This window comes from Drosophila grimshawi, unplaced genomic scaffold (genome assembly GCF_018153295.1).
Source record: "Drosophila grimshawi isolate 15287-2541.00 unplaced genomic scaffold, ASM1815329v1 contig_1377, whole genome shotgun sequence".
Lineage (NCBI taxonomy): Eukaryota > Metazoa > Arthropoda > Insecta > Diptera > Drosophilidae > Drosophila > Drosophila grimshawi.
This window is the reverse complement of record NW_025062900.1, coordinates 19,985,497-20,010,486: the sequence shown is the minus strand read 5'-3', so window position 1 is coordinate 20,010,486 and position 24,990 is coordinate 19,985,497. Positions and strand designations below refer to the sequence as shown.

Sequence of the window (24,990 nt, the reverse complement as noted above, 5' to 3'; positions counted from 1 at the left end):
AATTATGTATAAGAGTATACTTTGTATTTATATTTTCCCTACAACTATCTAAATTATTATAAATTTGTATTTTTATGACGTCCAACAATTGATAAATGAATCATTGCATCAGCAGAAATAGTCACTTTATTTCGCTGGTTGGTAAACTTGGTAAACACGATGCGATGGCAGTCGATAGTTCGATAGTCGAAACTGACCAGCCCTGAACTATTTCTCCTGATTTCTATTCCGTTCATTTAGTGAGTTCAACGCATACACGCATAACTACATTTATATACATATATGAAACGGCGCACGATTGAAAAATCAAATAACGGCATCTACGAGTTCGCCATAAGTGTGATTTTAGTTCGCTATATTTAAAGCAAGATTTGCATTACAATTTTAGAGTGCCTTTTTAATAAAAACACAAAAAAAAAAAATTAATAATACTGTAAGTATAATTACACTATAAAAGAATATAAAAGAAAATGTTTGTTTTTTTTTTTCAAATCGAATGACAATCAGAAAATGTCGACTAGTTCAAAGCAAATGCTCGAAGTTGAACGGATCGAAGAAGAAAATGGCGCTGGCGCTTTACGAAAGCAATCACCAAAGGAGCAACGCAAAATCAAGCACAAACACTTACATCTAATGGATGCTGATGGTGCTCCGCATGAAGATGGCGAAGATGCGCTACAATTGCTGACTCCTGTTGAAAAGTCAAAATTTGTAATGCCACCACCACCGCCACCCCCCACACCGGTTCAGGCCCCTCCGCCGTCGGCGCCCGAAACGGATGACGAGGCGAATTCGGAGAAGTGGGAAGATCCTTGTGCGCCTCCACCGCCACCACCGTTGCCACGGAAAGCGTTAGCCAAGTGCGAGAAATATGCTAGTTTCACGGCCATAAAGCTAAAAGACGCTCTGGAGGATGCCATCACTAAAATGGAGTCCAATAAACGGGAGCAGCAGCAGCAACTGCACTACTCGAAATTCGATGTAAGTCTTACAGTTAGTTGTTGAAAATTTTGCCAAGTGTCGTGAAGTTGAATTTTTGTTAACCTAACTCAACATGGAAAATGTCAAAAATGATTTGGATTTTTGTGTTTTGGAAATGCCATTGAAATTTTTGTGTTTGAGTTTTCGCTAACATTATTGATTTTAGTAGAAAATTGTATTAATCTGTTAATATTTTTTTTTGGTCAACAGTCGTCTGTTTCCGTGTTAGATGTGTTAAATACCGAAGCTGTTGTCGAAATGTCGCCAACATGTCCAACAACAACTATTCGTACTGCATGTTGTTCCCAAGCCCTCATCGTGCATCCCAAGTGTAATAGGCCCGCTCTTCTCGATCAGCTCGATAGGAAACTGAAGGTGGGCAAACTGCTGGCCAAGCAATCGAGCAATGTGACCATCTCCAGGGAGCCAATACCGTTGCCAGCGATGGCTCATGATGATGAGGGTCAGGGTCTGATGTCATTGCAGGTGCTATCGGCACGCGCCTCCACGCCCTACACTCAGCCCATAAGCCAGTTGTCTTGCACAGCCGTCAGTTGTGATCTGCATTTGAGTCCGCCACCCTTGGTGACTGTCAAGACAACAGCCAAAAAGCATTTGCCAGCATCTTCTTCGCAACAACAATCGAGGACACGCAGCATCAGCTCTGCACCAGCCACTACTACTACTGCCAGATTGGGCAAGTTACGCGGCGGCACACAGCCGTCGACAATCGCTATGACTTTGCCCACCAGCCGACAGCATTATACGCGTCATCATCTCCTGGAGATACGCAATGCGATGATGCATGCTCTGATGCATCGGTCGAAGGAGTCTTTGACTTTCAGTATGCCACGCATTGCCACCTGTGATGATATCGAACTGGAGGCACGTCTGCGTCGCATGAATATTTGGCGCAACACGGATGCCGTTACTCGTGGCACACAACAGCACAGCTTGAAGCTGCATCCTCCACGTCTACATCATAGCCATAATACGGGAAACAACAACAACGAGTGCATGCCAGCCTTCTTTAAGAATAAAACCAAACAGCAGCAGACCGATGAGTCCATCATACAGAGCCAGCCACCGCAGTCACAGCAGGAATTTCAGGTGAGCATTTGCACATATATTCCATATAAATATATATATACATATATATGTATATTGACGCTCTTATCTGGTGACTGTGCTCAATAATCTGATTGCATTTTGATAAGAATTTTTGCGTAGTGTGGAAATCTTACTTATTAGCTAACAGTGAACATATGTTTAAATTTTGATTGCTTAACTTGAAGTCATACTATAAATATTTCAATCTTGTTTTATATTACTCTATTTTGGTTTATGTTTCAATCATCGTTTTGTATTGCAATCTTGATTAGCGTAGAGAAAAAGCGATCACAAACGATTTACTTTTCTCTCCATATTTTGGCTGTTTTCCTCCTCCTTTTTAACATAAGAATTTAGAATTTACATATATTTTTAATAACAGCAGATAAAGACAAATTTAAAAACAATCTTGAATTTTGCTTAGGCAGGCAATTATTTGCTTTGATAATGTTGTTTACCATTAACATCTCGCAGTCGCTGCGCTGCCTGCTCTGGTGTCAAGTCTCGCTGTGCCATTGCCAGCATCTCAAAACCGACCATAAATTTCCGTACGGTGGCGGAGCGTAGTAGTGGCGGGTAGTAGAGGGCATGCAGGGTCCAATGGGCGATCGAGGCGTGCGCATGCTCAGGTCCAGTGGGTGCACCATGCCAGCCCATGGAATAGGGACACGAGCATTGAAAGAGATTATCATATTTAATGGTTAGCTCCTTGATGGTCAGTGCAAGATTGTGTCGCTGTTCGGTGGTCAGATCATTGATGCGTTTGTTATTGTTGCGTGATATGAGCATCGTTTCAAAGGGCCAGGTGGCCCAGTAGGGCACCACCACCAGCCAATCGGGATTCTCGATAACAATGCGTTCCCGTCGCTGCAATTCGCTATTCACATAATCGCTGAGCATCGGACGATCGTAGGTGGCATAATAGGAACGCAATCGCTCCTGCTTTAGTTGTGGCTCCGTTGGCAAGAACGAGCACGACCAGATTTGGCAATGTGGATGCGGATTCGAGCAACCCATGCTGGCACCTTTGTTCTCAAATATTTGCACCCAAGCATATTTCGTGCTCAGCTCATTAAACTGTTTTATCCATCTGAAATAGAGGTAATCGATAACTTTTGCAAGCATAGATCCTGTTTGTCGATAAACATTTGTATCGAAGTGTTCACTCACTCATCGATGACGGCACAAATTTCCGTTGGACTCATCGTTGGCAAGGTTAAATTGGATTTGGGATGAAAGCACATAACGCGACAATTGCCACGCGCTGCAGCTGCCTGGAACAGCGGATCATCGCTGGCAGGCGGTGACGGCACCTCTTCCAGCAGGGCTGGAAAATCATTATCAAAGACATAGGTGCTCTCGTACCTATCAGTTATGAGGCCATTAGGCCTCTTCACACCCGGACAGAGGGGATTGTTGGGATCAAATTCGGGTTGTTCGTTCAGTTGCGGTTTTTCCTGTTGGCCCGACCAGGGACGTTGCATCCGATGGGGACTCACCAGCACCCACTGTCCATTTAATGGATTTAAACGTCGGTGTTGGTGTTCTAAATTCAAAATATATACAGTGGCTCTCAGTTCATTTCGGGCAGTGTCTAGCAAAAATTTTAAAGTGCTATAAAGTTTAAACAAAGAAACAAACGCAAAATGTTTAAGTGCCAATTTGTTTTATGTTATATCACGTTTGAAAAGGAAGCTTCAGTTTTTATTAAAATATTAATTAATTAACTAAAATTAGTCAAAAACTGAAAACATATCCAAAATACATGTCAAAATTTTGTTCGGACAGTCTTAGAAAAGTACCATATTAGGCGTATAAAAACTTAAATGTATCTACATATATACATATATGTATGTAGACAAATAATATATATAATTTAAATCCAATCAGATTCTTACCGGTGGCCACAAACTGCATGTTTTCACTGAGCTCAAAACCGTTTGATTGCTTATGGTTTTATTTGTTGTTGCTGTACACTGTATTACTCTGTTATGGCTGCTCTTTACAGTTAATCTGTCGATAGAGCCGTTCAACCGATGGAATCCACGAGACAGCACAATGTCAACTGTCTGTCGCTGGTACCGTTTCAGTTTTAGTATCACTTTGTTTTTGTGTGCATCTCCGACTAGTGTTATTGTTGTTCTTGTTGTTGCACTATTTTCATTTTGCTTATTTGTTCCCTTTTGTTTTTTTTTTTGCGCTCATCTCTGTGCACGCATATTCGCAAGTTGGCGGGTTTATCAGCTTACAGTGGCAATCTCTCTCACAGCTGTTGCTGTAAATGTTGTGCTGTTTGTACGTGTGAGAGATTGCAATTTGGTGCCGGTTGTTAGTGATGTACAATCGCTGCGATTAACGGTGAACGTTATTTAACAGTTACAATTTAAATAACTTATTGTGTCGCAATGTAATTGTATATTTTTAATTATATAAATATAAATAAAATGTAAACTGTTTTTGTGTATGAATTTTTAGTGTGTATGGATTGTAAAATGTAGCAGCAATTTAACAATTGCAGCATATAATTAATAAAAAAGGTTAATAAGCAATGCTCATTAAAACTCCTACAGGATCCAGCTATTGTTAATCAGAGACGCATCGGCAGTGGACGCCTGTCGCACACGAAATGGTCATACAACAACAACAATAACGACTATAAGTCGTACAACAACAACAACAATTATCAGGCCAATAGCATGTCAAAATGTCACATGGATGATGCGAAACAACATCATCACAACAACAACAATAGCAATATGACGGTTATGAAATTCTTTGATAATGGGGAGATCAGCACCTCCCATTTGAATGGCACTCAGCAATCGAATGGTCGCCCAAATACACCCATCATGGGCACATCCAACAACAACAACAGCAACAATAATAATAATAATCGTTCGGAAAATGAGAGCTTGAAATCGAATGAATCTATCGAGGATCTGAATCGTGCCAATGAGAATTATGTGAAGCGTGTCATGTCTGGCTTTTTGGTCGTTTCCAAGACCAGGTCTCGTGAGGCGGAGGAGCGACACTATCGTCGCTATAGAAATCAAAATGAGGAGCCCGAGTGGTTTAGCTGTGGTCCCACCTCCCGACTCGACACAATCGAATTGTGTGGCTTCGATGAGGATGAGGAGCGTATGCTAAGAGAGGGTAGCCACGCCACAAATGAAGTCAATAGGGAACCCATTATGCAAAAGCACAAAGTAAGTTAAGAAATAATGATGAAATATTTAAATATATTTCGTTCTATTTGACTAAAATTTGTTAGGTAACTTATCAAAATTAACTTTGAATCTCTCTACTCTGCCCCAGATCGAGCATAACAAATACAAAACACAGCATCGCGAGACTATTGGACGCAACACCAACAACAACAACAACAATAACAATAGTATGCTAAAGCACGACAACAACAACAATAGCAACGCATCCGAGAATCTGAACAAGGTGCACCCAACGGATAATGAGAAGCGTTACAGCGGTCGTTCAACTTCCTTTGACAGGTTCAATCACAATCAAAAGCACTTTGATAATTATCAGCCATTGCAGCAGCAACAGCAGCAGCAATCGGCACAGAACAATAACAATAACAATTCGAAATTTATGCCGTTCTTTGCAAGCGAACTGACGGAGAAGAAAGGCTCATCGTCATCGCTGAATGAGTTCTTCAAGCAGGCCATGTGCCACAGCAACAGCAATAACAATAACAATAGCTGCAATCCGAAAATGGAGCAGCCCAAGAGTCTTGGCTATATTAATCAAATGCCATCGGTGGAACAACTGGAAGCCAAATGGCGACGCAATTCGCTCGATGCGCCAGCAGCAGCTGCAGCTGCAGCTGCAACACATGGCAACGCCAACAGCAGCAATAACAGCAAACAGTCTGATAATTTTCAAAAATTAATAGGTTCTCTGAGTGGTGCCAAGCCACAACAAGTGGTGCCTCAACAACAACAGCAGCAGCCGCAAGTTGGCAACGATGCTATTTCCAATTTCATCCTGCAACAGCAACAATATCAACAACAGCAGCAAAAGCAGCACGTGCTTATCCAACAGCAGCAGCAACAGACCGCGTTCCTGGCCAGCCTGCAGCTAAAGGCAATACTTGGACGCGCCGATACGCAGCTGCTGCTGCTCCGTCTGACCAAGGGTAGGCCAAAACCATATATTATCTATTTGCAATAAATCTATAAATCACTATGTGTATCACTTGTACTGTAGGTGAAATATCGAAGCATGGTTTGCTTGTGCAGTTGGCTAATCCACGCTTGACCAACATGGATCGTGAGGCCATCACCGCCGTGCTGCAGTTTACCAATACGCAGCAGCAGCAACAACAGCACCAGCAGCAACTGGAGATGCTGTCGAGCACAGTGATTGCCAGCCAATTGCAAAATCTACAAAACTTGGCAATTGTACAGCAAACGCTGGCCGCTCGCCAACAGCAGCAGCAGCAGCAGCAACATCAGCAGCAGCAGCAACAACAGCAGTTGCCATTACAGCTGTCGCAGGAGGATCTACAGGCACATGCCAATACCATAATGCGGAATGCGGTCATGAAACGCAAAATGGAGGAGCAAACCACCAAGATGTTCAACATGAATAATGCGGCTAGCAAACAGCAGCAGCCACAGATACAGCAGCAACAGCAGCCACAGATACAGCAGCAACAGCAGCCGCAAACGCGCTCTCAATTGCCAGCAACAATGCTGGGTGCAAGAAGTGGCATGCGAGCGGAGTCAACAACATCCAATGCGATGTTGAACGCACTCATTGCTGGTAAAAACCATCAGATAGTCAGCGGCAACATGATGCAATCGGAACATTCAACGACAACAGCAAATGCACGTCGCTCTGACGCAAATTTGCGATTCCCAGAAAGCGTAAATTTCCAAATTGGTGAAATGTCCCAGCCTGCGGCACAGTATCATCCATATCAGCAGCAACCACAGCAACAACAACAACAGTATGCCGCAACCCAGCACCTTCGCCATCAACAAAACAATCCGAATAACAACAACAACAACAACAATTTTAACAAAGCGCACATTCAATCGCAACAGCCGATGGCAATGCTGTCCAGCGGCAGCGGTGGAGGTGAGTCTGAAGTTCTAATATATGCACATCTATATATAAATCACTTGTATATGTTTGTATATTCCCTGTATCCATACAAAGTGCTTAGCTTTGGGCAACACCAGCTTAGTCGATATTCAATAGCTCAATCGCGGTGATCTCTTCGATTCCCTCTCTCTGATTGCTTTAAAATTGGCAAGCGGGAATAATGGGCTTATGCAAAGGTATTCCACAGGCAGAAGGAGGCAGCATCTGCGATCCATATTAAGTATATATGAATTCTTGTATAGCATCAACCTCCGAGTCGATTTGCCTATGTTCGTCATACAGACGGATCAAGCTAGAGACTAGAAGAGACTATGGAATACAAGTTCTCGTATACCATACACAGATCAAGATATTTTTTTATCGATAATTGATCCAATTATAAAGATATAGCATTTCAATTGATGCATAATATATCGTGACATCAACTGTAAAAATTTCATTTAGATTGGGAAAGAAACGTAGCTGAACAAACTAGACTTGTTGATAGTCTTGTTAAAATCTGTGTTTAAGATTTCTTTTAGTTAAGGTGTCTCGAACTTTCGATCCGATATCGGATCTGAGCAGTAATAATTGGTTTGAAGATATCTTAATTTTCACTTATAAAGCTCCTTCCGTTTGAGAAATAGCAGTGGGCTCCTATATCAATAGTGTTTCAGTTTAAGCGGCTTTGTTTAGGGTTTTTTTTTTTTCATTAAAAAAAACACGTTTACGCTATAAAAACTACATATATATTTGTAAGTGAAAACACAAACATAAAAATGGACATGGATGACCTTATTTATATACTGATGAACCATGAATCAGTTTACACAACAAAAATAAATGGAGTTTATTTATATTTGCAATGCTCTTTCAGTTTTCGTTTTGTGGATGTGGTTCAAGCAAATATTATCAAACAAAGGGAAAGATACCAAAATTATTTTCTCCGCAAACAAAAAATGAGGGATAAAAATGTAATGGTAATTGAGCTGTGATTCGAAGCAATAGTATCGAATGAGTGAGCAACATATTTAAGCATATTTGAATACAGATTAAAAAAACTCGTTTTTAAGATATGCATATTAAAATCAATCATTAACTATACAACAATAAGAATTAAAAGGTGGGCTGAACAGAGATATGTGTTAGCAGCTTATCTGTTGAAACTGGAGTAGGTCAGAATTAATCAGTGATTTCTGATAATTATTATTAAGATAAAGGGCGGATCATCATTGGTCACTGCTCACTGGTCACATAAACACACAATTCACATTTGTTATGCTTGAAACCAGTTCCAAAAATACAACTCATACTGTTATCAAAAAACCAAATACAAGCAAACACGACTGAATACACTGATAAACAAATGTTTATATATATATGTATATATGTTTGAGTAGATTTCACGATCTCTCATCGAAAAAAGAATGGGATGATAACAATGTGTGCGTTTTAAATATGCGACTGTGTAGAAGTTACTTGTTCTAGCTTTCAAAGCTGCAATAAATATGATTCTCCAAGTTGCAGATGATTTTCTCTCAAGTGCTTCTCCGAGATAAAAGAGCCATAGTAAACAAACAATATCTTAAGTATAGTCAAGATTCTCGTTCTCTCTCTCTCTTTCTCTCTGTTTCTGAGTGAGAATACTATTTACCAAAGCGGCATTTGATTTAAGTTGAACTCGATATTAGTCTATATTTTTCAGATAGGCATTCAGTTGGGGATCGTGCAGTGAATTGACTAAACTGTTGAAGTGTTAAGTGTTAATTAGGTCCCCCACAGTCGTCGTGAATCATGTTCATTTCTTAAGTGGGTTTTCATGTGTTTGTACTTATCTTACAAACAGAAACATTCATACAAAAGATCGCAAAGCTCGACGCGCAATATTTTTTTTTCGGGAATTTCCACGCCCTACAATACACTTATTTGTACGTGCATCTTCATTAGTGCCTAACTGCTGTATGTATGCTGGCTGTATACTACTCATAAAATAAATAAATACAAAAACAATTGAGTAAGCTCTAGTCGATTCAGCTATTAAATATTTTCGATTGTATTTTAAATACAGGTTCTCGCTGTGCGGCACACTCAAATTTAAGCAGTTATGCCACTGTTCTTTATTTATATGGCTATCATTGGCTAAAAACAATTTATATTCATCATATATTTATACATATAGATTGTACAATATGAAAATGCGATTTGGCTATTAATTGACATTTTTCCATTTCATTGGTAATGAGTCAAGGCATATCCAATACTCAATTGGCGATATCTTTCCCACTTTTGCACATATTCATTATCACAATTTTCAATGGGCTTGGGAAAAAATTCTATAAAGCGGATATCAAAATTGAATGCCCTAGCAAAAGTTGGAGATTTTATATTAATATTATTAATAATAATAATTAATAATAAAAAGTCGTAATACTTTATAGTATCATGGGTAGTTTTCTTCATATTTTGTTAGACCGTTGAAATAGGTGTGTAGAAATGAAATGCCACAATTATAATCTCATATATAGGATAGTTTTTGTTTATTGTCAATGTAACTCTATAATCAAATAATCATATCAAGCGCGCCCGTGTTGAGCTCGTTGAGCGTCCTTAGGAAGGCTGATGAACCTTGCCGGCAAACAGAATGTTGCCGGTGGCCTCCTCCTCGATGAAGAACACAAATGGTCGATTCACATTGAACTCCTCGATCTTTGTCGGGCCTCCGAATTTATTGATAATCTCAACGACGGTGGCTGCATACGCTTCCGTTCCCTGCTCATTCACATCGATGCCGGCCTTTTGCAATATATTCGATACCTTCACCTTGCCGGCAACATCGGCACCCCGTGAGAGACCCGGCAGCGAGGCGGTATCCTCGAATATTTCGCGTACGCCCAAATCCTGAAGGGTTTGCTTAAAGTTGCGCTTGTAGTCGAATTTAAATTTGGGCAGTGTCACCTTCACCTTCACCTCCTGCATGGCCCACTGGGCACTCTTCACATCAACGTTCTCCAGCGCCTGCAGCAGCTCATAAATGCCGTCCATTTCATGGGGCAACAGGACAAATAGTGAGTTCTTGCCCTTGTAGGGCAGCCGCAATATTTGTGACTTTAGCTTGTCGGAGTTGTGGTAGTAGAAGAATTCCGTTTGCTCCATATACTGGACGCGTGTCTGTGCATCTCTGGTGGTGAAGAAGGGGCCCTCGTATGTGCTGAAGAACTGACGGCGCCACAGACCCTTAAAATAGATGAGATTCGTGAGCAGCATAACGCTATTCTGCACCGTCTCGGGTGTGACCAAATTTTTTAAACGCCCATCGGTCACATTGTTCGCCCACTCATTGATGGCATAGGCAGCAGCGGGTGAATCGGCAAAATCAAGTGCTTCAATTTCGCTATCGTAGAAGTGTTTCAGTGTCGACGTAAATTTTTGCTGCGTCTCAATGAAACTGTCGGTGAAGAGTTTTGTGCGCACACTCAACGTGTTATGGAGTTGATTCTCCTTCTTGAACGAGTTGAGCGTCTTGCGATAGAATTCACGCACATTATTCGCCGACCTGATGTCCGTTTGTGTGCTTATCAGCTCTTGTTGTGTCTGTGTATTTGCGCCCGCGGCCTCTGACAGCAGTGCCAGCACCAATTTAATGGAAAATGGTGATATGATCACATTATTCTGTTGTTCCGTCTCGCTAAGTAGTACCGTTTTCATCAATTGCCACGAGAAATTATCGTGCGAATCACTGCGATATGGCACAAATGTGTCGATGTCATCATAGGATGCAGTGGGCCATGATGCCGAAGCCGCACTCGGAATCAATGAACTTTCAGTGGTGGTAATGCTGGGCACATGATCTGTGCGCGTCTCAAATACGCCAGTCGGTGTGGTTAGTGTGGCGGGTACGTTTGGGTTGCCATTGATATTTGCCGCTAGGCTCACTAGCAGCAGCACCACCAGCAACGAGCACATATTAAATATTATTTAATTTTGTTTTGTGTATGTATACGTATTTTTTTTCTGTATTGTGTGTGTATTTTCACTCCTTTTTGTAGCAGTCGCAGCGACAGCAGCAGCAGCGATCTGCACAGAACGTTTAGAGAACCGTTTGGTACTCGGGTCCAACTGAGAGTGACTCAAAGCTAGCAGCGAGCAGGCCATTTTAAAACCAGCTTACTGTTTAACATCGTCGTTTTGTTGTTGCTCGTCTTTCTTTTCGCTCTATTGCTTTAAAGGGAGTCCCGAGCCGAGAAAGCAGAGCGCATCACGAGCTTGCTTACTCTCTCTCCGTCTCTCGCTCTCTCTCTCTCTCCGTCTCTCGCGCTCTCTCTTTCTGTGTCTATTCTGCGTATTCGCTTGTTGATGCTGCTAACTGTTGATTGCTAGCTATATAAATAGGCACAAGAATGTTCACCGAAACGTGTTTGGAGCTAAGAAAAAACAAAAGATTCGTGCTGCTCGAAAGGAAATCCGCTTATTAATTCCGTTTGCGTCAGTAACTCAAAACCCCTTAGAAAATCCCAGCGTCTCAATTTACTTAAGCATTTAATTAAGTATACTCACTAAGCATATCATATGTGCATAACCTTGATCTTGTGTTTATTAAATTTTAAACAAAAATTTACGCTACTATAACGTAACGGATGGCGAAACTGATACGTACCTCTTTGCTTCTGGCAACGCCAAACGCTTAGTGCTGTAAAATTCGCCAAGCCAAACAGCTGTTTCTTATGTGTTGCGACTTGAGTTGATGTAACAGCTACCGGCTAAAAAAAAAATTATAATTTACCTTTTAAATGCAATGCAAATACGTCGACCACGTGGTGTTACAGTAACTCAATTGATGGTCGTAACCGCAATTGGTTTTCTTGGTGGCGTTTACATTTGGCAGCCACTAATATTAAAACTGAGAAACGAAAATAAAGCAGAAAATAATAGCGAAACAACAACAACAACAGCTGCCCCTGCAACAAATTCTCCAAAGTGCGCCTTAAACATAGTTGAATATTGAATATTTTATTGATGCACATATTATATATGTTTTTTCTATTGCAGATGAGCTTCATTAAACAATTCGCGTCAACGACTGTCGGCATGATGGCTATCGCCATCGGTTCGACAATGGTGGTCTATTGCAGCAATCGTTTTTTAATTCGGCCACATTTGGATAGAAAGCGACGCCTGGAATCGGAGGCATGTGCAGAATATATATTTCAACAGGAGTCCCAGAGACGTGTATAGTGCGAAAGTACTGCACCCGTGTAAAAGTTAAAGATTTATCAAAACAATAACCTCTCTCTCAAAATACAAAGATACAGCAACGTAGAAAATTTCAATCAAGTAACGGTTTTTTACCATCTGAAATTTATCGTTTTCATATCTTCATTTGTGAAAGAGAATAAACCATTTAATACAATTTTTAAGATTTGGGAAATGATATGCTTAAAAAATAATCCCTAAGATAAAAATCAATCAATATGAAATTTTAATGAAAGATTTATGAAATGAATTGAAGTAATGAAAGACTAGCTAATAAATACACGTATGTTAAATAATTTTTGAAATAAAATAAATAATCTTAATCAACAAGTGTACTTAATTTGAAGCTATATATATAAGCGATTACTCTATATCGCTGTACATTTTACCAAAAAATGTTTAATCTTAATTTTAACATTGTTATTGGATCACACATTTTATTGCTTGCCCTTGTAACACTGACGGCCACTTCATCCTATTATTGACTAAGCCGCGTGCACCATTTGTTGCCACAGGTGGGGCAATTGGAGCGTGTTCGCAAATATTTTCGTATGCACTCGCGATGGATTTTCCGCCCACAATCCGAGCATTTGACATCCCAGAACACCAGTTTCTTGCACAGAGCGCACTCCTTAATTGTGTCCACGTAATGCGAGCGAAGATGGAACTCGAACTCAACAATGCTGCGCGCGCCCAGATAAAGATGATCGTCCGATTCGACAAAGTAGCCCATATCATTCCACATTTGTAGAAGTGTCTGCATGCGCAGCTTCGTGGGCGGTTTGGTGGCAGTACCCTTGAAGTTCACATTGGAGTATGCCTCGTTCCAAGCTATGCACAAATCCTCGCGCTGTCCCAGCATGTCCAATATAATTGAAAAATACTGGCATTCCTCGGCGGACAGACCGGGATGAGCAAGTTTGTCGGGCGTTGCTTCTGTTATGGCAAACACCAAATATTCCTTGCCACTAATCGGATGCTGCACGAAACCCAATGACTGATTTAGCTCCCTTATGGTATTTTCGATTTCACCAACCAATTTGTACAAAGCCTCTTTATTGGCGGGCTTTTCCACTTTGTGATGCTCACACAGCGGTGTTAATATCTTATCAATTTGTTCTGGATCCAGGCAGCTGTGATTAATACAGGCGCGCAAAAATGCTCGCTTTACTTTATCCATGTTAAGTATTATTTGAGATTTATTTATTAATTAATTATTTGCTCAATTGCAAAACAAAAAAAAATCCAAATGAAGGGACGCACTCTACGAGGGCTGAAAAATTAAACGGATAGTAACGATAAGTCGGATAACGTAACAAATTTGCAAGTATGAACCGATAAGTGGTTATCGGTTAGCTGCCACTTCGAAAATGGCGGTAGTTTTAAAACTAGCAAGCGCTCTCTAAAATACCCTTATTTTGAATTAAGTGAAAAATGCATAAATTTTGCCACCGTTACTTTTTTCTTTTATTAATTTAAAACTAATACAAAAAAATTAAATAAATAAAAATAAATAAAACTTGCGACAAATGTGAACAATTTGAAATTTACTTAAAAGGACCGTAAAGTTCTAGAACACTGCGATCCGCTTTATCGAGAAAGTCCTTAATAATTTCAGCATTTGTCTTATCCGCGGGGTAAAAGTCCCAAACCGAAAAGGACTCGTCGTGGCCAGCCGCAGCGAGGCTTCTTCCATCTGGACTCCACATCATGAACAATGCACCTCTGTCCTGATAGCCCAATATGTCAACTACCCGATTCAATGAAGAAAGCACCAAGATCTCAGTGCACGGACAGCCATTTTCGTCTATGGATATTTCAAATTAAAACAAATTCTCCATATATACGTAGCATCTTACCCTGTCTGTAAGTGTTGACCAGCAACTCGCCTGTGATCTTGCTAAAATTAAGTGACTTTATTAAGATCTTCTCATCGCCGCGCTGATAGAAGGCAACAATTTCACGGCGTTGCACATGAAATATATAAATGGATGAGGGTAGCTTTTCCGCTGCACAAAAATATTCAGTTTGGATTAGAATATGAATAAAAATATTGAAATTTGACTGATACTACTTACAAATAGCCAATTCATTATCGGACCAAGGATGCCAGTCAAAGACACTGCCACCTGCCTTGGCGCCCAATCTCAATATGACCTTATAATTCCTGCCATCGTATATAAAGATATGTCCTTGCACATCGGATGTGGCCAAATAGCGTCCCGTGGGCGAGAAACGCATACAATTTATTTGATATTTATGTTTACGCAAAACATGCTCTGTGGTCATCCAGGATAATTCGACTACCACAATTATGCCACATTTTGTGCCACAGAGAATGTCTTCATTAGACTTGCTCCATTCAATGCAACATATCGATCCGAATGATCTCGGCAAGTATTTACCATCGGCTACCAAAAATTCATTTGGTGGCAGTAATTTCCAAAGCTCCAGCACTGAAATTGCAAATACAAAATTTAGGAATTCTCGAATTGTAATTATAAGTTATCCTAGAAATGTAGTACTAAAATTTGTAAGCAATTACCAGGAAATTGGGAGACCATGCAGCCGATGGCAAGATATCGCCCCGATGGCGAATATTTGAGTGAATTTGTATTTTCGACACTGAAGACCATGCTGATATTATCCTCATTGCGCGATATAATTAAGTTTTCCCCAAACGAAATGGCCATCTGGCCATTTTTCGACCAGTCCATCATATTGAGATCTAAATCGAAAACATCAACAAATTTGTGTACAATTGTTAAATGAGTTATTTTGTTTTTTGGGTGTGGAAATACCAAATGAACTCCAGAGACCGGGCATCTCATTGGTGGCAGTGGGATAAGCAATTGGCCGGGTGCGTGGATGGCATGGCCAATCTCCATCATCGGGTGTGTTTTGTCCATGTGGACGCTGACCGAAGCACTGCTGGCCTTGCATATCGTTAAATTGCAGCAAGCGAAATTCTTGCATATTGAAGGCGTTGTTCAAGGCGAAAGCAAAGCTGCTGTGACTCCAATAGCTGCATGATTGGGTTAGATTCTAGATATATAGATATTATAGATATACGTACATATATAAATATAAGTATTCATGTACACACCATTTTGAGAATATCCATTTCCTTACGCCTGCCCACAAACTTAAGATTATAGTCAATATTCTCAGGCTTGAAACGTTTCGGTATGAATCGATCGGCATAGGTAAATTGCGACCTCGTATTTCTTTTGCTCTATATATGTGTATATATATGTGAATTGTGTTGTTTTTTTTTTTTGTTCTATTATTAATATTAATATTTAAATTGACGTAGTATTTGTTGAACTCACTGCACCTTAAATACTTCATTTTCGTGTTCGACCCGGCGCCCTTTTACATAGGAACGGACGCATTTTTTGTCCATCAAGCAATTCTTACTTAGACTTTCACAAATATCCATAACGAAGACAGACAATTAACTAAATCACTTGTCGCCTACTCCATATTTATCTACTTGAAAAACAGCTTTAATCAAGTAACTGTAAATGCTCTCAGTTGCTAGCATCAGAGATGAGAAAAGGGTAGGTTTTTGGCCTTTTTGTAGCTGTCGTAGTTGAAGAAAAACACATTTTTTATTTTGTTGTTTTTATTGATTTCGACTTACAAATTAATAGCACAGCAATTAATATCTTCAATAAATGTATATATAAGAGAGTTATGCTTTAGTTTAAATAATATTTGTAGTATGTATGTAATAAGAACTTTTTCATAGACAGAATATTGAATATTAAAACCGAATATCTTTAACATTTGTGTGTGTGTTTATTTTTTACCGTGCAAACACCGCGTTTTACATGTGTTTATTTTTTACCGTGCAAACACCGCGTTTTACATATTATATTTAATTTACATGTACAAAGTGTGTTTGTAGGTTTGCAAGTTTGTATAATTTCAAAACACAAATACATATCTAATGCAGTTTAAACTATATATAAATATTTGTATTTACACTAATTATTGTTCCGCAAATTTGAAAGCATTCTATTTAATTTCCTTTTTTTTTTGTTTGTTTATGTATTTCGAAATACAAATCTATTGTAAAAAATAAACGATTATTTATTTGTATATCTTCTATAACTTTTTGCCATAAAATCCTAATAGCCTGATTCTCGTTGATACCGGACTTTGAACATGCTCCAGGATTTCCATCTAAACATTTGTGTTTTGGTACGATTTTGAAGAATAGTTTTATATATTTTAGATTGTGTACATATAATTTGCAATTTCAGTTTCAATAAAATGTTGCAGCGGTTTTAAATAAAAAGAGAGGGAATATAATAAAGCTATGAGTATTTTTTAATATTTTTATAACATCATACAAATTTTCACATTGGGCTTCCAAGTTAATTTCAGTTAATGTAAAAATTATGTTTATATGTCCTTTTATTGACTAAAACAATAATAACAGTTTAAAAACTCAAATAATATACCAACTTTTCAATTGAACGTTATATTCCTTGAACGTAATAATCCATATTTTCAATATTCAACAACAAGAAAACAAATAATCATTGTAACTAACTCATATAACTAGAATTCAAATCACAAAGTCTTAAAAATTAAACAGGATTCCAAATTAAAAATAAACTAATTTGTACGCATCAAATTTGCATTTCAAATGAGACCAATTGCATAATTGTGTAGCTGGCAACAAATCAACTTAAATATGAACATTCCCATCTTCGCACGTAACCTATAAAAGAAAGTTTATAAATGAAACATAAACTTAAGTAAGGAATATGTAAGAAATGAGAACTGAAACTATGCTGGCATACTAGTGATAAGAATAATTAAATATAAAATGAAAATGAACTTATAATTGTATACTTACATGGTTAGTCGCATGTTAGATTCTAAGAAATAAGATTGTGAGATACGTAAACATAAATAATAATTACCAAAAAAATACAAAAAAGCCACTTCAATATTGTGCTATTATTAATACGATTCAATTCCCAAGCAAACCTTATAATACCCATTCACCAGCCCAATTTAATATACATATATTTTTGTGCGATCGGACAGGCAGGCCGACATTTGACGATCGTTATCATTATCAAGTTTTGTATTCAGTAGTGTACGTATATTTAAATATGAAAATGGAGCAATTTAAACACAAAAAGAAAAAAAAAAATAATAATAAATCGGAAAAAGAGGTTTTTTGGTTAAATTTGTTGTGTTAAATTCGATATTCGATTGGGTTGCAATTGATTACATGAAATTATTGGTAAGCAAGCTGAGTTCGTTTGCAATGTGATTAGTTTCATTTATAATATTTGACTATTGTTGAGGCAGTATTGTATTAGCATTGGTTAAGTTAATGGTTAATGGTATGGTTATTGTTTTAGTTTCAGTTTCAATTTCAATTTCAGTTTAAGTTCGAGTTTGAGTTTGGGGAGCAGATGTTAACCGAAAAACCGAATAGTTAAATGGTTTTTAGTCCACATGAGTTGTTGTTGTTTTTATTGTTTAGATGGTTTGAGGAAAGATAGAAAGAAAGATGCCGCAGCAACCAAATAAATTAATATTTTCGCTGAGAAAGTTACAGTTTGTTGTTTTTAGTTTTGTACGTTTATATTTGGTTAGCCATGCAGTTAAACAGTATGTAAAATATTAACAAACAATCAAAAATATACAATAAATATGGATTAAGACTAGAAAACTCGCCTGACGTATTTAAAATATAACTATAATTAACAAAACAATAATAAAATGGTTTTACAATCCTAATTATAATATTTTTTTATTTATAAAATTAACATTGAAATCATTGAAATAACGAGTTAACTAATAAGACAAATCACAATTTTGTTATGATACATATACAATATATATTTTATATATATGTACATATTTAGTAAGTTGGCAATTGCTGTAGTTGAAGTTAGTTTTGATTAAAATCTCGCTTAAAAGCTATAACAATGCGTCTACTTGGCCAAAATTTAGTTGTTTCGGATTTATTTTTTGAATTGGTTTGGTTTGTTTTGGTTTGGTTTGGTGTGGTTTTGTTAGTTGCTCTTTCTACATGGTATTAGTCTTTGGTGCTTCATTCAAGATTTCTGTAGCTAGCAAGTAGGTTCTGAGTATCGCCCATGTACCGAATACTTACGCGATTTATCGAATTGCGACGCCCGCCACCAACTAGACCATCCTGACTGATCCCATTGCCCGTATCGTTGTCAATGCAAATATCCGAATCGGAATCAACTCGCCTAAACTCGCTGCCATCCTGTGTGTACAAAGTAATAATACATCTCTTAATACAGTCGAACAACAGGTCAGGATTTGTGGCATACCTGCGTCAGCTGCTGTGTGGTTGTCAGCAGTCGTGCAATAGGATTACAGCATACTGGCAATGTCTCCAGCAAAGTGGGCCTCGAGTGCGTCAGCAATGGCTTCATATATCTGGCGAAATACTTGATACATATCCGTACTATGGCAATCATTGTTTTTTATATACTCACTTGGTATCAAAGTTGCCCCAAATGCGCGCTAGGATCGCCTTCTCGTGGCTGTTGCGTCGTCGTCCACTCGTTGCAGTCGCCGCATTGCCATCCAGCGGCGTATCCAGATTGGAGTCGGCGCCAGTAACGAGACGTGTCTTGCCACGACCGCTAACTCCTACAGCCCCTCCTCCTCCTCCGCCGCCACCGCCTTCCACGTCCTGCAAGTAGCCATCAGACTGAACAGATTTCAACGAGACAAAATTAGCGATATGTGTATTGAAAATGGGTCTTAGAAGAAAGAGTACCAGCAACAACATAATATAAAAAAAAAAAACTCAAAAGAAGAAACCTTAATGCTGCAAACTGAAAAAAATGCATAAATGTGTGTGTATTTGTGTGTTGTTGTCTGTTGTAGTGTTGGAACAGAGGACGACGAGGAAAGAAAGAAGCACACACACACAAATTGAGAATTGTATGGAATTTATTATCAACGTACCGGAGCCGAATGTGAATTGTCCATGGAATTGTAAACCTTTTTCGAATGATGCAAAATGTCGTGAATTGCGTGGAAATGTACAAAATAATTCAGTTAGAATTTACATTAAAATGTGAACAATCAACAACAACTGAATCAGAAATGCAATGTAAATTAAATCATTCATCGACAAACAGTTTGAACTTAAAAGTGCCACATTGAATATATATATATATATATACATATATATTATGATGATCCCTTAAAGGTACAAATAAAAGAGTTCCATTTTGAATATGCTTAATACACTGTAAGAGTCAATGACGAACTTAAGGATTTAGTTCCGGGAAATGGTTGATGCTAAATTTAACTTTAGCTATCACAGCTATCACTGTTAATTTTTTAACCGAAACTTAACTCACTAAAATATAAACTAAACTGTGATTATATATGTGAAAGTTCTTCAAATGTGAATGATGCCCAAACCGAACTTAAATAGCTCTTAATATATAAATGAACAAATGAACTTATTACACAGATACTCACACTGTGGACATGATAATTATTCAATTGCTCAGTCTCATCATCAACGCCAACGCTGCAACCAAAAAATATGGCAATTCAAAGCCGCTGATTTATTGTTATTAACAATTTAACTTACGGTATTTTCAACCAGTTGAGCAGAAAGTTAGCCGCACCCCCCTGAATGATGACCGTAAAGATAACAATCAGTGATGTGGCCGTTAACATGGTTTGTCGCGCATCGGACACCGTATTCCGAATGGCCAAGGCGAAGGACATCGCGCCACGTAAACCTAACATAAATGAAAAGAGATGGATATTATTGGGTATTTCAGATACGCTTTGATTCCAGCTTACCAGCAAAGAATAGCATGTGCTGGAAATTAGATGAGATTTTTGGTTTGCGTTTAATATTGAGCAGCCAGGACAAAGGATACACATTAACGGCACGTCCCAGAGCAGCACAAATCTATTAAATAAATTAATAATACAAAAATTAATATAAGTATATATATATATATTATATATTTCATTAGACTTACAAACGCGGTTATAATAAAGCCAGCATCGAAATGATGCTTGGGAAATGTGAACATCGAGACGCCAATGTAAGAGAATATGAAATTCTCGGCCAGAAAGTTGAGCAGCTCAAAGATCTGTTTGGTGCGCTGTCGCGAATCCTCCGACAAATTGTTATACGTATAATGGGCCTGACAAATGCCGCAAAACAATACGGCCACAACGCCGGTCAGCTCCGTGGCCTCGGCCAGCAGAAATGTGCTGTAGCTCATCAGCACAAAGAGCGCCGATTCCAGCAGCGGAAAATCACGCACGCGCGTAAACTTGGTCAAGTGTGGCAGGAGTTAAGGAAGCACATTACTTATAGAATGATTAATTTATATGTATATATATATTAATATTTTTTTTTGTTATTTTGAAAAGGATATCAATGCTGTAAAACAGCCCATGACGGCGCCAATTAGCAGCGACAAGAAGAAAATGCTTACAAAGTCGCTGAGCGAACGCAAAAATGCCGTCGACTCAAACTCGCCCGAGTTTGAATAATGCTCGCCGTAGTTTTGTATGGCACTGCAAATACACACATTAACAATTAAAATCGAAAATGTCAAAAAAGTTGGTAACTTTTTCGATATAAAAATATATTTTGGTTAACAAAATCTGCATTTTTCACAGTTGATCAATAATATGTCAGCAAGTAATATATATGTCAATTGGAAGGCTATATCTTTAGTGATATTAGAAATCGATTTATATCGATACGCTAGTAATATGATATAAACTTGAGCGGCATATTTCATTATCATCTCTGATATAGACTTACTTACACAGACGGGCACACGGACATGATTAAGTCAACTCAACTATTAATGCTAATCCAATATATATTCCAAAAGCAGCCTTTTGCTTTCCTTATGCCCCTTCTCCCATTTTTTGTGAGAACTTGTATTAATTTGATTGGCAACTGATTGTTGAGACATTCAACAAACTTTCCTCGGTCACAGATATGACATACCTGAACCGATTTTGACCCCTTGAATAGTACTAGAATTTAATATTTAGTAACATTTACCCGCTTAGCACAATGGCAACGGCATCGTTCAGCACAGATTCGCCCAACACAAGCGCATAGAGATTAACATCGACGTGCAAATCATTGAATATGGCCAGTATGGTGAGCGGATCTGTTGGCGATATCAGCGCCCCAAAATACAGCGTGTCCAGGAATGTGTAACTGCTGCTCAAGTATTTTGGCATCAGTTTCACACAGCCGTACATCAGACCACCGATTAGGAACGCCGATAAGGTGGTGCCCACAATGGCAAACGTCAAAATGGCACCCAAATTGCGAAAGAAGTATTTCTACAAAACGATAATGAAATTTGATTTAGAAATTGTTCCAGATTTGATATGTACATTTGTAAATAAATACAACCTTCTTTAGGCTATAGCCAGCATAGAATATAATTGGCGGCAATATAATGTTGAAGAAGACCTCCGGATCGAATGTGGCCTTCAAATCAATTTCATTCTCATCGATATCATAAACCTGGCCACGAAACACATACGCATATGTCTTAACGTCCTCGGGCTGCTTAGTGGTATTTGTCTGATTAACCGGATACTAAAACAAAAACAAAAACAAATCGATTACTATTGCCAGCAAATTGCATAGGACAGAGTTTTGTGTACGCACCTTAAACCACAATGTGTCCGGTGGCAATTTGTCACTATATGTGGGTGTTCCCTGCGTCTCCACCTGCATGTGCACCAGAGTGGTGTTTGTGCCCGCATATCGTATAATGGCACCAACAATTAAACCTGCAATTTGTTCAAAGAGTCATAGAGGTTCAGATTAATAAACATAATTTAGGAATTAAGGTTAGCAAAAGAATAAACAGTATAAACATAAAACAGATGTGATTTCATAACTATTGTAGGGTATATTTTTTTAGACTTAGGATCAGACTGAGATGATATTTTTTGTATCTGTTTTAATTCAAGAAGATATTTTTTATATGTATTTCCTCTTTGCTAACAAAATTTTTAGTTTAAGAATCAGATTGAAAAAATATCCAATATACAAATAATAATTACAAGTATGTAGTATTAAAATATCTGCTTAGTACCCATATAACAAAAAAAAAAAAATAACTAAAAAGAAATCAACAAATACTATATATGTTTGTGCAAAGTAAAGTTGGGAAAATTTTCAGCTAGCGATAACAGAAGTCTATAAAAACCAGTTACAATCCAAATAGAAACTAGCAACATACTTGCAAATACACGTATATATAATAATCTATGAATTGCATATATATATAAAATATAATTTATGACTAAATGCCATTTTTTTGCAAACACGAAACCAGCTTTTAGGGAATAGAGAGCACCATCTATTAACTTAAATTATAGGCCCCATTGAATGTCAAATCAAATTGGAAACTACCTTAAGTGGAAAAGGAATAAATGGGGAAACGATAGAGCCAAACCATAAATCGATATAAATTGGTTTCACTTCTGTTCTTTGATTATTGCCTGACCTATCACAAAGTGACTAAGTGAATGCGGCTGTTGCTTTCTTTCAATTGAGCCAGATAAGAGCGTGTGGAACGTACATGCATACTTGATATTTTGTTGACTCATTTGCCTTATCAGTCAAGAAAGAAGAGTGTGTGTTATCTGCATAGTATAATTTATTATTTTTTGTTAGTAGCACAAATATTTGTACGATGGTCTAAGCCAATTTAGATAAACAGTATAATTTAAATGTCCAATTATTTTATTTCATGCAAAAATAACTTTAATTATAACTGCTGTTCATGTCTAACACACGTGTCTAATTAGTTTTATTGCCTTCAATTCTACTATTGATCATTCCAATTGGTCAAGTCTGATTGGCAACTGGAAATGATGACGAAAAAACCCAAAACGAATACAATTAAAATAAAAACAGAAAATGTGGAAGGAGAAACCCAACTGAAACCAAATACACAAATACAACACACACACACACACAGTATGAGCACGTACAATGCACATACAATTGCGTAAAAAATAATAGCGCCACTCTGACATTTTTTCTTACGAATGAAAAAACAAAACAATACTTTTGCAATTTTTTCGAATGTAATTAACATTTATATTATATATTATTTAGTGTTCTACCTATAAATGAATGTTAGTACTGCTCCTGGAAATTATTCTCAATATTTATTGTTAAATATATTTGTTTTTCATTTGAAGTACCAAAAAGTTGCAGATAAATAAGAACAAATCGTTTATTTACTTCGCACTTTTACAACTATACAACTAATTTGAAAACATTTCTTGTGAGAGTGGTGCTATTATTTTGTTCGCACCTGTACAAATTATAATGAATAGAAGATAAAAGCATGGAATATTCTTGAATATCTCGAAATGCATATTATTGTAAATGTACACACTGTACACATTTATGACTTTTTAGCTTAATTGCATTTAACCGAAAGATGACAAATATCAGATTCAAACAGAAACAAAGAATTTGTGTGCTGCGTTGTGTAATTAGAAGTTTAAATACAGGTTTCATATTATCAACAGCGCAAAACATGCAGGCTTAAAAGCTTTTGTCGCATTTAAATTTATTCGATTACATGGGCGGGTTTCTAAGGGGCGGGAAGTGAATGATGGAATGTGCACGTAAAGTGTAAAAATACGCAATTACGTTTGTATTTATATATATATATATGAATATATCTATTCATATATGTATACAAGCATACATATACATATGCATATAGCTGCTTAATAGATACGAAAAAACAAAAACAAAGAGACGAAAATGAAAGCTGCAGGTGACAATGAAATTAAGAGGTAAAGGTAAAGGCAAAGAAGAAATGACATAGAAAATTGATAATGACAACAACAAGAAAGTATGTTTTTTATTTACTAACCATAAATAACAGCCAATCCGGTCTCATGGAGCCAAGAGACGCGATGATGTTTGAACAGCCAAATGGTCAAAACTGTGAGGGCCAACAGGAATACGAAGACCAACAAATCGAGACTCTGAATGCGATGATTTAGCGTCGCTTTGGCATCGAGTGTTATATCCGTGTCCGCTCCACTGCAAACTGCAATCAATGCAGAAACTGTCAGCGAAAGCCAAAGCGAGCTTCTCCAGCGTTGCATTTTGTTGCACTTGTTCTACAAAATTAATTGTACATTAATTGAAATGTGAACCGAACAGAATGGCAGCTGTTAGCGGAGCAGGCGAAACTGAAATCGATTTTCACGTTACGTTTGTGCGCCGTAAATTGATTTGGCGCACACGCAGCTTTTGCACCCTTTCGCTTAAGTTTGACTTTATTTATCTTCTTTTTTTGCAATGTGTATATAAACAATTAGTATTTTACACAATCCTGATTAGAATTAAAGATTTGAAGTTATGCTCGCCTTTTATAATCTCTTATACTACTAACTACACTATGCTGAACAAAAAAAAACAGTTGCCTTGACTGACACAGCTGTTTGCCTATCGATAACAAACGATGTCGT

At 37.9% G+C, this 24,990-nt stretch overlaps 6 protein-coding genes across 15 annotated transcripts; 1 reads left to right on the top strand and 5 right to left on the bottom strand.

Moving 5' to 3' along the window:
* Positions 1 to 416: 416 nt before the first annotated feature.
* On the top strand, positions 417 to 12,328 carry LOC6566947 (protein cup). Its single transcript, XM_032739641.2, has 7 exons — positions 417 to 433; positions 508 to 981; positions 1,192 to 2,091; positions 4,662 to 5,297; positions 5,407 to 6,244; positions 6,316 to 7,191; positions 12,244 to 12,328. The coding sequence occupies exons 2-7, from the start codon at positions 511 to 513 to the stop codon at positions 12,255 to 12,257; spliced, it is 3,735 nt and encodes a 1,244-aa protein (XP_032595532.1). The 5' UTR covers positions 417 to 433; positions 508 to 510; the 3' UTR covers positions 12,258 to 12,328.
* LOC6566948 (probable galactose-1-phosphate uridylyltransferase) lies at positions 2,323 to 4,180 on the bottom strand. Its single transcript, XM_001992944.2, has 3 exons — positions 3,990 to 4,180; positions 3,262 to 3,637; positions 2,323 to 3,181 (listed from the first exon to the last, which is right to left on the bottom strand). Exons 1-3 carry the CDS (start codon positions 4,006 to 4,008, stop codon positions 2,524 to 2,526), a joined length of 1,053 nt encoding a protein of 350 aa, XP_001992980.1. The 5' UTR covers positions 4,009 to 4,180; the 3' UTR covers positions 2,323 to 2,523.
* Positions 9,705 to 11,550, bottom strand: LOC6566946 (serine protease inhibitor 27A). The gene has a single exon (XM_001992942.2). It carries the CDS (start codon positions 11,158 to 11,160, stop codon positions 9,805 to 9,807), a length of 1,356 nt encoding a protein of 451 aa, XP_001992978.1. The 5' UTR covers positions 11,161 to 11,550; the 3' UTR covers positions 9,705 to 9,804.
* A 387-nt stretch (positions 12,329 to 12,715) lies between the features above and the next one.
* LOC6566945 (non-structural maintenance of chromosomes element 1 homolog) lies at positions 12,716 to 13,735 on the bottom strand. The gene has a single exon (XM_001992941.3). The coding sequence runs from the start codon at positions 13,625 to 13,627 to the stop codon at positions 12,926 to 12,928; it is 702 nt and encodes a 233-aa protein (XP_001992977.1). The 5' UTR covers positions 13,628 to 13,735; the 3' UTR covers positions 12,716 to 12,925.
* A 237-nt stretch (positions 13,736 to 13,972) lies between these two features.
* LOC6566944 (protein cortex) lies at positions 13,973 to 15,810 on the bottom strand. The gene is made up of 7 exons (XM_032739359.1): positions 15,780 to 15,810; positions 15,554 to 15,682; positions 15,249 to 15,492; positions 14,993 to 15,175; positions 14,526 to 14,903; positions 14,307 to 14,456; positions 13,973 to 14,254 (listed from the first exon to the last, which is right to left on the bottom strand). The coding sequence occupies exons 2-7, from the start codon at positions 15,569 to 15,571 to the stop codon at positions 13,995 to 13,997; spliced, it is 1,233 nt and encodes a 410-aa protein (XP_032595250.1). The 5' UTR covers positions 15,572 to 15,682; positions 15,780 to 15,810; the 3' UTR covers positions 13,973 to 13,994.
* Positions 15,811 to 16,290: 480 nt separating this feature from the next.
* Positions 16,291 to 24,816, bottom strand: LOC6566943 (sodium/hydrogen exchanger 6). 10 transcript variants are annotated; one of them, XM_032739305.2, is made up of 15 exons: positions 24,387 to 24,814; positions 22,148 to 22,272; positions 21,887 to 22,075; positions 21,524 to 21,813; positions 20,880 to 21,021; positions 20,475 to 20,783; positions 20,290 to 20,401; positions 20,072 to 20,225; positions 19,957 to 20,008; positions 19,432 to 19,467; positions 18,954 to 19,171; positions 18,786 to 18,894; positions 18,599 to 18,718; positions 17,321 to 17,342; positions 16,601 to 16,638 (listed from the first exon to the last, which is right to left on the bottom strand). In XM_032739305.2, exons 1-14 carry the CDS (start codon positions 24,622 to 24,624, stop codon positions 17,325 to 17,327), a joined length of 2,112 nt encoding a protein of 703 aa, XP_032595196.1. In that variant the 5' UTR covers positions 24,625 to 24,814; the 3' UTR covers positions 16,601 to 16,638; positions 17,321 to 17,324. The 10 variants fall into 10 exon arrangements, with proteins under 10 accessions (XP_032595189.1, XP_032595191.1, XP_032595192.1 ...); XM_032739304.2 differs by lacking the exon at positions 16,601 to 16,638 and adding an exon at positions 16,931 to 17,182; XM_032739298.2 differs by lacking the exon at positions 17,321 to 17,342 and having other exon boundaries at positions 16,291 to 16,638; positions 24,387 to 24,816.
* Between the last annotated feature and the right edge of the window lie 174 nt (positions 24,817 to 24,990).

What these genes read in the sequence shown, in the direction of transcription:
- LOC6566947 (XM_032739641.2), top strand. Translation starts at nt 511, where the DNA reads ATGTCGACTAGTTCAAAGCAAATGCTCGAAGTTGAACGGATCGAAGAA. An exon ending in CCATTATGCAAAAGCACAAA is followed by an intron (nt 5,298 to 5,406) that starts GTAAGTTAAGAA and finishes ACTCTGCCCCAG; the next exon opens with ATCGAGCATAACAAATACAA. An exon ending in GCTGCTCCGTCTGACCAAGG is followed by an intron (nt 6,245 to 6,315) that starts GTAGGCCAAAAC and finishes CTTGTACTGTAG; the next exon opens with GTGAAATATCGAAGCATGGT.
- LOC6566948 (XM_001992944.2), bottom strand. An exon ending in ATTTGTGCCGTCATCGATGA is followed by an intron (nt 3,182 to 3,261) that starts GTGAGTGAACAC and finishes CCTCTATTTCAG; the next exon opens with ATGGATAAAACAGTTTAATG.
- LOC6566946 (XM_001992942.2), bottom strand. Translation starts at nt 11,160, where the DNA reads ATGTGCTCGTTGCTGGTGGTGCTGCTGCTAGTGAGCCTAGCGGCAAAT.
- LOC6566945 (XM_001992941.3), bottom strand. Translation starts at nt 13,627, where the DNA reads ATGGATAAAGTAAAGCGAGCATTTTTGCGCGCCTGTATTAATCACAGC.
- LOC6566944 (XM_032739359.1), bottom strand. An exon ending in CGGTCTCTGGAGTTCATTTG is followed by an intron (nt 15,176 to 15,248) that starts GTATTTCCACAC and finishes TTTTCGATTTAG; the next exon opens with ATCTCAATATGATGGACTGG. An exon ending in GGTCAACACTTACAGACAGG is followed by an intron (nt 14,255 to 14,306) that starts GTAAGATGCTAC and finishes AAATATCCATAG; the next exon opens with ACGAAAATGGCTGTCCGTGC.
- LOC6566943 (XM_032739298.2), bottom strand. Translation starts at nt 24,624, where the DNA reads ATGCAACGCTGGAGAAGCTCGCTTTGGCTTTCGCTGACAGTTTCTGCA. An exon ending in CGGACACATTGTGGTTTAAG is followed by an intron (nt 22,076 to 22,147) that starts GTGCGTACACAA and finishes TTTTTGTTTTAG; the next exon opens with TATCCGGTTAATCAGACAAA. An exon ending in ACAATTCACATTCGGCTCCG is followed by an intron (nt 19,172 to 19,431) that starts GTACGTTGATAA and finishes AAATCTGTTCAG; the next exon opens with TCTGATGGCTACTTGCAGGA.